At 39.3% G+C, this 14,924-nt stretch overlaps 1 protein-coding gene across 2 annotated transcripts in view; it reads right to left on the reverse strand.

Moving 5' to 3' along the window:
* The window catches only part of tulp4a (TUB like protein 4a), a 47,687-nt gene that overhangs the window by 27,130 nt on the left and 5,633 nt on the right, over positions 1 to 14,924 (reverse strand). For both annotated transcript variants that reach the window (XM_079817511.1, XM_079817510.1), the window contains exons 2-3: positions 9,116 to 9,244; positions 7,026 to 7,187 (exon numbers count right to left, since the gene is read on the reverse strand). In XM_079817511.1, the coding sequence (XP_079673637.1) occupies positions 7,026 to 7,187; positions 9,116 to 9,244 (291 nt within the window). The remainder of the gene's footprint in view (positions 1 to 7,025; positions 7,188 to 9,115; positions 9,245 to 14,924) is intronic.

The raw sequence follows: 14,924 nt of genomic DNA on the forward strand, positions 1-14,924 counted from the left end.
TGAATTTGGGAAAAACAAAAAATGTACACTAAAAATAACATTTTAATAATGTGCTGTTATTTTGTACGAGTTTCATGATTTACATTGATTAGACGTGCTTTTTAAATATTAAAACTGAATTAAACCATTAAAACAGAGCCAACAAAATTAAATAAAAAACATGGAATATGGAAAAACAAATAAAACAGACTTTATTTCATCCATGTTAAACTTTTATTAATGAATTAAATTATTGTTAAAATGCACAAGTTTCATGATTTTAGTTCATTAGATGTGCTTTTGATTATTAAAATTGGACTAAACCATAAAAACAGAAGAATCAACAAAACATTTAAAATGGAAAACATGGAATTCTGGGAAAAATTTAATATTTCATAGGGCCCTAATTTTTTTATTTTCATTAAACTGTTAATAAATTGCATTGATGTTGTTTAGTGATTATTAAAACATTAAAACAGAGTCCGGAAAAAAACAGGACATGGAAAAACAAATAAACCGGATTTCATAAGGTCCTAAAATATTTATTTTTGTTATACTTTTAATACATTTTTGTTAAATTGAATAAGTTTCATGATTTTAATTAATTAGACGTGCTTTTGATTATTAACATTGAACTAAACCAAATTCACCAAAAAAAAATGAAGGAAAACATAGAATTTGGGGAACATTTTTATATTTCATAAGGCCCTAAAAATATAATTTTAGTTAATCTTTTAATAAATTGCAGTTAAATTGAATACATTTCATGATTTTAATTAATTAGACGTGATTATTAAAGTTTTACCATTAGAACGGAATCCCCCCCCCAAAAAAATTACAAATAAATAAAAAAATAAAATATTTAATTAGGGCCCTAAAAATAAAATATGAGTTAATCTTTTAATAAGTTGCTGTTATATTGTTTAAGTTAAAAGATGTGCTAAAAACTGAATTAAAAAGAGTCCAGAAAAATACAGGATATGGAAAAAAATATAGAGCCCTAAAATTATTGTTAAACTTTTTTAAATTAAATTATTAAATTGCATAGGTTTCATTATTTTAGTAACCCTTAAATTCAATATCAACATTAAAATGGAATCCAGAAACATTAAAACTGAATTTGGGAAAAGCAAAAAATGTAGGCACTAAAAAAATGTATATTAACATTTTAATAATTTGCCGTTTCATGATTTTAATTAATTAGATGTGCTTTTTGATTATTAAAATTGGACTAAACCAATAAAACGAGTCCAGAAAAAAATATTGGAATATGGGAAAAATAAATAAAACGTATTTCATAAGACCGAAAAATGTAACTGTTTGATAAACTTTTATTAATTCATTAAATTGTTGCTAAAAAGTTTCATGATTTGAATTAATGAGACGTGCTTTTGATTATTAAAACAGATTTCATAGGGTCCTAAAATTATGTTAAACTTTTATTGATGAATTAAATTATTTAAGTTGAATTATTTCAGTTAATTAGACGTGCTTTTGATTATTAAAAATAATGCTTTTGATTTAATTAAACCATTAAAACAGAGTCCGGAAAAAAATGGAATATGGGGAACAAAAGCGGATTTCAAAGGGACTTTTATTAATGAATTAAAATATTGTTAAATTGCATAAGTGTGATTTTAGTTAATTAGACGTGCTTTTTTATTTCAAATTTGATACAACCTAATAACATAACCTAATAATAATTTAAAGGGTTAGTTCACCCAAAAATGTAAATTGTGTCATTAATTCCTCACCCTCATGTCGTTTCGACACCCGTCAGACCTCCGTTCATCTTCAGACACAAATGAAGATATTTTAGTGTAAAGCTGATGCTGAGAAAGGCTTCAGATAGGCCTCCATTGGCATTCAGTACATTTACACTCACAAGACCCATAAAAGGCACTAAAAACGTCGTTACAAAGTCCATCTCACCACAGTGACTCTACAATAATCTTACGAAGCGACGACAATAGTTTTTGTGCGCAAAAAAAATCTAAATAACACCTTTATCCAGCTCGTTCTTGTCTTCCGTGTGTGTCTCCACGACGCATGCGTGAGAATATGAGCAGATCCGGCGTTCGGGAATCCATGAAATGCCACTTTAGCCCCATTTTGAGAACTACAACGAGACCTAAAGCAGATCAATGTAGAATTCAACAGCTGAGACACGCGCGCCTTCCTCTGCTCGTAAACAAATCTCTTCTGGGTCATGTGTCCGAACGCCGGATCTGCGTCATATTCTCACGCATGCGTCGTGGAGACACACACGGAAGACAAGAACAAGCTGGATAAAGGTGTTATTTTTTTTGCGCACAAAAACTATTGTCGTCACATAATAAAATTATTGTAGAGTCACTGTGGTGAGATGGACTTTGTAACGACGTTTTAAGAGCCTTTTATGGGTCTTGTGAGTGTAAATGTATTGTAGGGGTGCTCTGATTGATTGGCAACTGATCTCGATCGGTCGATATTCGCTTTGGGATGATTGATCGGCGGTCTCCAAAAAGGCCGATCTCATGAACCGATCGCAGCTGACGCCACATAAACCCGCACCTTTCCGTGAGAGCGAGGGCATGATATGCAACGACACCGTCTCATTCTCTTTCCAGCGCGGGTAAAATAATTATAATGCTGAAGGTGAGGTACAATTCATATTTCTATATTAAATAACTTACGTCTCACAGAAAGTTTTCAATAGACTGCGTAAGTTCACAAACAGCGCGAGTGAATCACCGCGTGCGTGCGCTCTCTCCCTTTCAAAATGCTCAAATGGCTTCACATCAGCGCATCTGCACTAAAATCGAGCTGCACAGTTGACAGGATTTGCCACTTGCACAATCGAGGCAGTGTCCAGGGTTTTTCCTACATTGAAAATTTTTTGGCGGCCGCCAAAACAAATTTTTGTCCCGCCAAAGCTTTATTTGATGAGTTATTGTGATTTATGAATGATGTAGAATAGATGCTGCGCTTGTAACTGAGTGTCAGAGAGAACGATCAGAGCTCCTCCTCCGCTCGCACGCTCTCTGTCTTCAAAATAAGCATTCTTAGCTTTCTAATATTTCACATATTACGTTAATCAAAATCAAAAGGTCGGAAGACCGAATCCATGTTGCACGTGGCGCTATCAGACGATGTTTTCCTTTAATAACCGCTGGGTGTGAATTGCGCTCAAAAAACATTGACTGATTCTCTGACCAGCTGACATAAACCATACTTTCAATAAACGGGAAACAAATCCTATTCGATTATGAACGGTTATGAAGTGTTTTCTGTGTGTTGACAAATCTTTCGCGATGTTCTAACAGACGGGATTCGCACACAAAGCGTCTGCTGATGCCGATTCGCCACCTAATGACTCCTTTGAACCGAATCATTTTAACGACTGGTTAGAACCATAGGTAAGAACAACTGAACTGTCCAACACTGAACTAATGAATCAGTTTAATCATTTACTCTGAATACGTCTGAAATGAGAACACAAGTGTGCTTACACAATTTAGCAAGAGTGGGTGTAAGAGTTAGTTTTAATTATCCACAGTCTTTCAGCTTATTTATGTTCACAATGTGTAGTAAAATAAATAGCCTATACATCACTTAGTTTAGACTGGAGTGAGGTGAACCCAGAACAAAGTTGTTGTTAGCTAGCTGATCATTTTATGAAATTGTATATGGCAGAAAATGCTATTAGGCTATTTGTTCATTTTTTTATTACTACTTTTTAATATTGATATGATTATATACCAAAACAATTATCAGTAAATAGTGTAAAAATGAGGAACAAAAACAAACATCAAAGTATCCCACATGAAAAAATACTATAGTATATTATAGTATTTACTACACTTTGTTAATTTACTGTAGTAAGTATAGTACGGTTCAAAAACACTATAGTATTTACTAGAGTAATTTTACTATAATATACTACAGTATTTTTTCAAGTGGGATCAAAATAAGATAAGCAAAAGTTACAAACTTTCTTTGAATTTATTTAAAATGTATTGTCAGTATTGCGCTTGCAGATCACGCGGGTAGGGAACTTTTTTACTGTGCGTGCGTGTGTGTGTGTATGGATGACCATGTCTGTCAGCCACCACCGAAGACCATTTTTGACCCAGGAAAAACCCTGAGTGTCGCATCGTCACTAAAATTTATCATTTGCATTTATTTTTAAGTCTTGCCAGTGTTCAAACCGCTCAGCACTCGCGCGCTCTCCAGACCGTGAGCGCGCGCCCACACACACACACACACACACACACACACACACACACACACACACACACACACACACACACACACACACACACACACACACACACACACACACACACACACACACACACACACACACACACACACACACACACACACACACACACACACACACACACACACACACACACACACACACACACACACACAGGCCATCTCACAAAAAGCTTGCGAGAACAAATTGCGCTGAAATGGTCAGATACACTAGCCTGGGAAAACCCAGACAACTTCCGGCAAATTTAGATTTGCTCTGCAAGTAGTCTGGCAAAGAGTCCATTCAAACCCATTTCTAAACCCCAGAAATCGAGGCACCAATCAGAAACGTTGAGGCGGGCTTTACACGATGACGACAGCGCAGCGACAGTGAAGCAGATTCTGTACACTGACTACAAAGATGGATGCAGCAGTGGAACATCACTATCAGCTATCGCGGCTGTTTTAAGCGATTTAAACTTTCCCATTCCGTTAAAACCAGAGCAAAGAACAACACTCGAAGCCTTCATATCTAAAAAAAGATGTTATCGCTGTCTTACCGACTGGATTCGGCAAAAGTCTGATATACCAGCTTGCTTGTCTTAGCGAGAGCCCTCTGGTAGTGTTAATGTTTCACAAAATATAGTTTTAAGTCCTTTTCAGGCGAGAATGTAGTTGTTTTTAAAGCTCAAATCTGTGGTTTATTTATAAAGAGAGCGCCTTTTTGAAAATGTGATCTGCCGTTTTCGGGAGTTGTGAGCTCCAGTGGACCAGCGGCGCTCAATTGCTCAACCCCACCGAGAGGCGCCTTTCCTCGGCCAGTCCTTCTGCCATCTGCCGCTGGCTCTGATGTCAAGATATGATTCGTCTTGTGTAGATCTAACGGCTGATCTTTGCTCTCATTAATCTATCATTTGTTCCCTGACAGATCGTTTTGTCTGAGGGCAAAGTGAAGTTTCATAACTTTATATTTGTAAGCTATTAAACTTTATCGTTGTAGTCTCCTAGCGCTGACTTTCTTTGACTGAATTGCTTTATGTATTGTATAGCTTCTAATACCTTTTACTTATACTTTTAAAATGGATATTGATCACGCATTAAACTAACATTTAACAAAAAGAGACTGGATTTTGTTTTATGTCATATCTCATTGTATTACAGTGATAATCATAGGCTATATTATGCACACATATTACATGTTTTTATTTTTTTATGTAAACGAAAAGAGGCCGGGTTTTTTAAATATTTCGTTTTGTTATATACATGCATTGAAGATAATATGCATTGCCTTCACTACATTTGTGTGGCTATAATATGTTTAATATTAACTATTACCGTCATCGGGAGTTCATTCTCCACGCAAGTCAGAAGTTCGCGTACAAAATATGTCATAAAACACCACTGCCTCATTTCATAAAAAAACAAAACAAAAACTTAAACATATTAGCCACACGCATGTGGTTCAGGCAACGCGTAGTTAGGCCTACATTCATTATCTTATATATTTATAATAAAACGAAGTATAAAACACCCTGCCTCTTTTCGTTTACATTTTAAAAATAATTAAACATTAATATGTGGTTTAGGTAAGGTGACCAGACATTTCCTATTTGAGAACACAAGTACAGACCATAGACAGTGGTACAGGCAAAAACGCATATTGAGAAACGGCCAGAGTAGATGTTTCTCTGTCGCTCTGCATACGTCATCTCCCTCATCGCTCTGATTGGTTTTAGGTCTATCCAATTGCGCCCAGAGGCATTTGAGCGACGCCCGTTGGTGACGCCCCTTTGGAAATGATTTGTCTATGAAGCTTTGCCAGACCATAACTCAGTCACTACTGAGAATGGTCTGGTTTTAACCAGGCTACAGATACACACAAATGTATGTACTAAATTACCGTCTTGACGAGTGTGCACGTAAACCCCGTCGTGACTCGCGAGTGAACGTTTGTGCAACTGTAACCGTATCCGTGTTCGCTCTTAAAGTGACAGCTGTCGAATAAACTGCTGCTGTCTCTGAGTTTCTCTTTGTCTTGTGTTGTTTGATTAGCCTTTATGACACTCACTGCTCTTGAATGACTAACTTTTGCAACCTTAAGTGTAAGGATTAATCTAATTTAATTTATTCAGGGAAGACCAATATTAATTTACATTTGATTTCTTATTAAATGTCTTTAGTATTTCTTATCTCAATACTAATGTTAGACCTACCTGAAAATTTGTCTTTAAAAACAAAAATGCACTGCATGATCAAATATTTAGGTGAGGTAATTATATACATTTATTATATACATTTATTTGGGAAAGATGGCCTACAGTAGCCTTAAGTTATCTCATTTTCTAAAATAAACACTTGGTGGTTCTTCAAGATCTTGACTCTAGCCTATTTCTACAGTTTTTTTCTCTCAAAACAGTTAATTTAGAGTTCGTTTCATTTCTACAAATGGTGCAAACTCTGCAAGATTATAGATAAAAGATTCCCATTCCCCTGCCATTCTGTGATCGGCAATCGGCAGATCATGATCTTGGTGATCATGGTGATCAGTAATCGTCCCCAAAAATGCTGATCGGAGCATCTCTAATGTACTGAATGCCAATGGAGGCCTATCTGAAGCCTTTCTCAGCATCAGCTTTACACTAAAATATCTTCATTTGTGTGTGAAGATGAACGGAGGTCTGACGGGTGTCCAACCACATGAGGGTGAGGAATTAATGACACAATTTTCATTTTTGGGTGAACTAACCCTTAAACCCTTAACCCTTTGTTTGGGGATAATGATAATAGGTGTGAGTGGGCTTTACCTGCTGGTCGTCGGGGGTCCAGATGCCACAGGTGATCTGACTCTCCAGGTTGATCTCAGAGGACCAGTGGCGCTGCCCACTCACTGACCCCACCAGCACAAACCCGTCCCGGTAGGAGATCAGAGCCTGCGTGCCGTCATGTGACCACGTGAAGTCGCTCACCTGCACAGGTACAGCACATTAAACACGTTAGGGATGTGACGGTGAGGAGATTTTCCCACCGGTTAATTGATGTGTGACAACACCGGTATCACCGAAGGCTTTTAAATCACTAATTTAACCGCTCTGAACTGAAAACGCGCCAGTGCGCGCACACCGTGAATGAAGCTCGTCTGTAAATGCGCGCTCTGTGAGGCCATGGGTGCGTCTCAATCCGTTCCCTAGTTCAGTAGTCAGGGCACTGATCAAGCATGGATCAGTCTATGATTGAGATGCACGCCATGAATGAATAAAGGCCCTTTCACACCGGACGCGTAACGAAAAAGCGAATATTTCGTGTGTGAATAGTTCGCGTTAAAACCATTCACACCAGACGTTTCAGAGCTCCAACATTCCAAAACATTCGCGGCGACAGCTGAGAAACACGGACATCATTCAGTGGAGACGAGCTTTTCATTTTCTTTAAAAGACAGAGAAGAAGGTTTTGGGTGCAGCCAGTCTTAAAGAACAGAGTCTGAAGGGGAGGATGCTAATCTTCTACAGGAGCTAAAACTTTATCATGGCCGGTTCCGCACTTACTTTCAAATGTCCGTGGGACAATTTGAGGAGCTCCTCCAGACAGAGACGGTAGCAGCGCATCTTACAACACACACACACACACACACACACACACACACACACACACACACACACACACACACACACACACACACACACACACACACACACACACACACACACACACACACACACACACACACACACACACACACACACACACACACACACACACACACACACACACACACACACACACACTCTAAAGGAACGGCTCGATCCGGAGCTGCTGTGTTTCCAGTTGAGTCACAATGTAAATATTCAAGTGCCACAGTCGTACTGACGGAAACACATTCACTTTCTATAGTCGCGGACGCAATTAGATTAAAAAAAAAAAAATCAATGTATTGATTATAATATAATATCTGTAGCCTATAGTGGGCAAACACATCTGCATCTGTACAGCTGTAAACACAACTACAGCTGTAATCTCAGGAGAAATGCCACACCTGGCAAAGGTTAATGTTGATTGAATGGCGAGTGACATCAACTGGACATTTCGTCACCTTTGTTTCCTTGTATGTGATTGGTTTAAGCCTTTTCTGTCGCTGCGAGTATTAAAAAAAATCGACATTGAAACGAAAAAAATAAACATCGTTTTTTTGCCGCAGCACATTCGTGTTCAGTGTGGAAGCTCTCATTACACAAACAGCTGATCAAAAAATAAAACCATCGCGCGAATTATTTGCGCGTCAAAATTGCGTCCAGTGTGAAAGGACCTTAACAGTTCGTCCCCTTGTTTATATTCGACGTGCCCGCACGAGCGCGAGGGTGCGTGCGGCAAAAATAAATGCGCGCAGTCAGCGTAGCGGAGGCTCGCACTGGCGAAAGTAAACAATGCGCGCTCTGTGTGGCCGTGCACATTTTACTTTCGGTTTTGAATTAGCGCCAATTGGGCTGCGGGTTACTTAATTGTGGGTTCATTAGCCTATTATTTTTAATGAAAAACACAACAACAAAACAAATGTCACACTCCCCTAAATAGGCACTTTTACGTTTCGCTTTGAAACCAAATCTTCCGCGATCATCTCAGTCAGCTCCTCACTCTGAAATCTGATGAATGACTCCTGCCGAGACTCACGGTCGGATCCTGCTTTATTAAGCAGACACGTTCAGTTTTAATTTGTATTGTCTGTTCTCTAACTGAACTAAATTATTTTATTACTATAAAAAAATCAAAAAGACGGTGGGCGGTGCCACGGTGGACAAGTGATGTAACCGGTGTTGAGTCTGGACACCGGTAACACCGACTATCGTAGCAAGCCTAAAACACGTGTGTGTGTGTGTGTGTGTGTGTACTGGACCTCACTCACCTGCGCTCCTCGGTCGTTGACCAGCTCTACAGACCAGCGGCCCTCATACTGGATCCACACAAATATCCCGCCGTCGGTGTCACAGGTCGCCAGCTTCTGAAAGGGCTCGTTCCATCGCACCAGCACCACCTACAGGAGCAAGAGCTCGGGTCAGCAGGGTCACGGGGGTCACAGGGTCAGCGGGGTCGGCCATTCGCCACTAAATATAGACGAGTGTGAACGGAACCATGTGTTTTGATTTCATTAATAACTGAGCGCTTCACATCTCAGCCTGAAGGTGGCGCTGTTGAGCGTTTGCAATCAAAAAATATATATATCGGATATATACACACTAGGGATGCAACAATTCTCAATATAATATTGAACCGTTCGGTACGGCCTTCACGGTTCAATACGCGCTTGTGAATTGCGTTTTTCGGTTTTGCATTTAATTAATTATTTTTCTACAAATTCTATAATTTTCCTCCATCCCAATACTGAACAACGACATACATTCACATCACACGTTAGTGGTGGAGTTACACTCACGCAACACTAGAGTTATTCACAATCACGAACGTTCATTATTTGCATGTGTTTTACAGCCTTGCCGGTTCATTCGTGTGCGCGGTTTAACATGCTCTTTTCCGAGCGCGCGCACTAAACGCCTGTCAAACACGTGATTACTGGACTAAGTAGTCGTCTTACTGCGCTAATACTGTCAAATACACACAAGGTTAACATAAACACAGTCGGTTAAAGTGAAAGTAAAATCGCAATCGTGTCTGTATATTAGATGCAGGTCTTTAATTGACAGCGGCGCAGCCTATAGTGAACACGCTGTCCTTAAAGGGACAGTTCACCTCTAAAATTATACCATTATTTACTCACTCTAATATTGTTCCAAACCTGTATTCATTTCTCAATGACAGAATTTTCATTTTTTAGTGAAATATCCCTTTAATGTTAATACAACAACAAAAGACAAAGAGAAAATCCCTCACTGCTCTTGACTGAAGAACTAATAAAGTAGCTTTAATAAGAATCAGTGTATATTTTATAGTGAAGTCTGTGAAGTGTTTTATTTTTACATTTATTCATTCAATTTCATACTTAAATGCTGCTGTACAGCTCTGAGCTGCCAGTGTAAATCTTTATATATATTTATTTTATATTATACAATACACTAGGAATGTGTACAAGGTTTTTTTTTTAAAGTAAAGTTCTAAGTTAAGTTAGGTTTTTCAATTATTTTAAGTAAAATAAAGAAAAAGTATTGCAATAAAAATCGTCTTTTTTTCTCCTTAACCTCTTGCTGTTCCAAAGAATAGAATAGCAAAAAACCGAACCGAAAACCGTGGTTAAAAACCGAGGTATGTATTGAACCGTGGACTAACTGTATTGTTGCATCCCTAATATACACACACACACACACACACACACACCAATCAAGCATAACATTATGACCAGGTGAATGATGCTGAAAACTTAGCTCACAGGAATAAATTACACTTTACTATACACCGATCAGACATAACAATATGACATAACACTGATGATCTCCTGTTAGTGGGTGGGATATATTAGGCCGCAAGTGAACATTTTGTCCTCAGAGTTGATGTGTTAGAAGCAGGAAAAATGGGCAAGCGTAAGGATTTGAGCGAGTTTGACAAGGGCCAGATTGTGATTGGGTCAGAGCATCTCCAAAACTGCAAAGTGATCGACCGATATGAGCGTGGGAAACACACACACACACACACACACACACACACACACACACACACACACACACACACACACACACACACACACACACACACACACACACACACACACACACACACACACACACACACACACACACACACACAATCCCATAATGCCAGAGACACAGGTCAGCGCACATGGGTCTATATTGAGAGTAGAGACAGACGTGACGATGCGCTCTGACGGATCAAACGTCACAACAAGATCAGACTAAAGACTTAACGCTGGGATTAGAGCTGAAGAAGCCACAGGAAGAGCCGCCGCTTCATTAACTCACGACCGCGTGCCCAACACGTGGCATTCTGGACTCACAACATGTACACGTGTTATTAAAGCGGCCTATGCTGGTTTAAAAGGTCCTAATGTTGCGTTTGGAGTCTCCAACTCCAGGTTTACATGCATCAAAGTCAAAAAAACACATGATGGAAAGGGAATATCTCAATATCGGAACCCATATTTATTGCAATACACCTGGGGATGCACACTTTCCATGGGAATTAATGGGAATAAACTGGGAAAATTGCAGGTTAGCCTATAACAGGGAACTCAACTGTAGTTGAAAACAAAATCTTGCAGCATAATTTTGGCTAAAATGCCATTTCTACCCTGCACATTCCTCCATAACATGCACATTTAATCAAAAACACATAATATTGTGAAATATTATTACAAATTTAAAATGTAAATATAGCTGCAAGCCGCCATTACCGCAGCCAAGTGCAAAGAAGAAGACCAAACATGCCAAAATGGTGGGGAGTGTCGGATAAACGGCAGTAATGAGCATTTAAACACATTTTAAGATGATTTTAGGCAAAAAGGCTTAAAAATGCATTGTAGTCTATGGGAATTTAATGTTTTGTTCTATTATAGCGCCACCAAGAGGCACAATCACACCATTTTTGTAAATGTGTCTTCGGAGTGAGTCCATAGATGTGTGTGTCAATTTTGGTGAAAATATCTCATTTCGTTTTGGAGTTCTAGACATTTATATGAAAAAACACGTAAAAAATGACTGACACCTGACTTTGATTGGATGTTACTCCCCCTTACTCTCAATATTTTGACATTTGGGCATTATTGTTTCTTTATCGGCCTGTTTCCGAACTTCTGACGCTGGTTTCGTCTCGATCGGACTAGCGGTTTCGAAGATATCAGCTAACGTTTTTTTAAGCGCTAAATTGCAACGCTGCACAAACCATACACCGAAACCTGGCAAGTCTGGTATCGTTGGACTCGGCAAGGATTCAGGAGACGAAAAAAGTTACTCCAGTGAAAATAAGTCAACCACACCCAAAACTATAAGCGTTTGGGGGGGGGAATTATCCACTAGGTGGCGCTGTTGCAGAACTTCTCAGGCTCGTCTCCTTCAGGGCATCGAGCTGATGACCCATACCGAGTTTCATAACAATCCGTTCATGTGTTCATAAAATACAACATTTTAGCGCATAATTCAAAATGGCCGACAGCCAAAATGGCCGATATGGTAAAATTAGAAATCAGACGACTCGGCATGACGTGAATCTAATGAGACCACTGTTATGATTATTGAACAAACGGTTCAGAAGTTATAAGCAAAAATAGCAATTTTTCGTATCTCCGGACCAGTAGGTGGCGCTGCACCTCAGGTCATGCTTGGGATTACATGTACCAGGTTTGGTTTGAATACGATAAAGCGTTGCGGAGATATAGCCTTATGTCCATTTTCGCAACCGCTACGTAAAATTAGTTTGCACGTCTATCGAAAACGATTTGACGAATCAACTTGACTTCCATAACTTTTTGTCAGCACCGTCTGAAGATGATCTGGATACATTTTCGTGCAAATCGGACGAACCGTCTTGAGACGAGTTCGCAAAAGTAGGTTTTTCGGAAAATTCAAAATGGCGGGAAAATTTTATGACGTCACTGATCGAATCGGCTTGAGCCAAAGATATGTTTAAAAGCAGTTAAGTTGTCGTTAGAGTCCTTGTTATACTTAATTTTGACATTAATAAAAACATATATCGGTTCTCGTCTACTTGATCAGTAATAATCGGCCCTGAAAAACACATCTCCAACATCGACAAATGATCAAATCAGCATATTAGAACGATTTCTGAAGGATCATGTGACACTAACATATGCATAACAATTGCTGCAGTAAAAACATATTTATTTGACATATATTTACTAAATTAGAAGCAATTAATTGGAAAATATATCAATATGCAACAAAAAAAAATGTTTATATAAACTTCCCAAAATGATCCATTAATCCCAATAAATTCCAAATTGGAATATTTCCAAAATTCCCCTGATTGAGTTTCCATGGAAACTAAACGCATCACGTGCGACTCGACCAATGATCCGCTTGCATACGCTTTAGTCTTTTCTTTAGTGGGACACGAGGAGAAAATAAAGTCTGCTGGAATAGTTTTATGATGCTTTTATTAGTTTTTGTGTCACCGTCTGCTTTCAGTGGCTGAAAAAGAGTCCATATTTCTATAAAACTAACATTTATTTTCTCCCAAACTACTATTTTTATCCCGACTTTAAAGATGAAAGAGTGTGTGTGAGGATAAGAACCGTTTCATATCAGAGGCAGATGACGAGACGCTTTAAACAGATCACATCTGGTTTATTTTTATCCTGGTCTATTTCCCGCTCTCTTCATGTGTGATGGACACTCGCAGGATGAAGCATTAGATGATTTAGAGTTAAAGCTACACTGTGTAACTTATTCTTAGCTAAAAACACTTAGTTCTTTCAAAAATATATGTGCTCATTAATGTATATTTACTTAAAGTATTCTCGTAAGTTTATAATATGCCATTGTAAACACATACGGGTGAGGGTTCGAATGCGGGTCGCCATGTTGCTCCTCCATCTTGAAAGTACATTAGCCAAAGAGGGACATTCCCGTAAATTAAAGCTTCGCCTTTGGCGTTTTAACACTCGATGGCTCCGTGTCGAATGTGGACGAGGTCGAGCTGGAAGCCATGTTAATCTTGGACTAAATCGGCCACCGTAGGAGTTAAAACGAAATTGAGAGGAACAGAAACTAATATTCACTGGATGGTCATATACAAGTTCACCACTAGATGGAGGAAAATATCACACAGTGGAGCTTTAAACTCAATGATCACAGACATGAGGAAAACAGCAGCAGAGATCACACACACTCCATCTGACGGCCTCATTCCTCATCACCTGACAGAGCTCATTAACCAGCGTCCTCAGCCAATCATGATGGATTTCACACCCTGGTGCACATCTGTCCTGCGCTACCCACAATTCAACAGCTCCACGAACACACAAGACCAGATCCTATTCGTTAACAGCCGTTGTTTAATTCACTCGATGTGTTTTATACGCAGCATTATTTAATGTGTTGGGGTAATTTCCACTGAAAAAGGAAAGCAGGGCATTTCAATAAGCCATATCCCCTATATAGTGCACTGTCTGATCGTTCCCCATCCCCTATATAGAGCACTGTCTGATGGTTCCCCATCCCCTATATAGTGCACTGTCTGATCGTTCCCCATCCCCTATATAGTGCACTGTCTGATCGTTCCCCATCCCCTATATAGTGCACTGTCTGATCGTTCCCCATCCCCTATATAGAGCACTGTCTGATCGTTCCCCATCCCCTATATAGAGCACTGTCTGATCGTTCCCCATCCCCTATATAGCGCACTGTCTGATCGTTCCCCATCCCCTATATAGAGCACTGTCTGATCGTTCCCCATCCCCTATATAGAGCACTGTCTGATCGTTCCCCATCCCCTATATAGCGCACTGTCTGATCGTTCCCCATCCCCTACATAGAGCACTGTCTGATCGTTCCCCATCCCCTACATAGAGCACTGTCTGATCGTTCCCCATCCCCTATATAGTGCACTGTCTGATGGTTCCCCATCCCCTATATAGTGCACTGTCTGATCGTTCCCCATCCCCTACATAGAGCACTGTCTGATGGTTCCCCATCCCCTATATAGTGCACTGTCTGATCATTCCCCATCCCCTATATAGTGCACTGTCTGATCGTTCCCCATCCCCTATATAGAGCACTGTCTGATCGTTC

Source organism: Gobio gobio, assembly GCF_949357685.1.
Source record: "Gobio gobio genome assembly, chromosome: 5".
NCBI lineage: Eukaryota > Metazoa > Chordata > Actinopteri > Cypriniformes > Gobionidae > Gobio > Gobio gobio.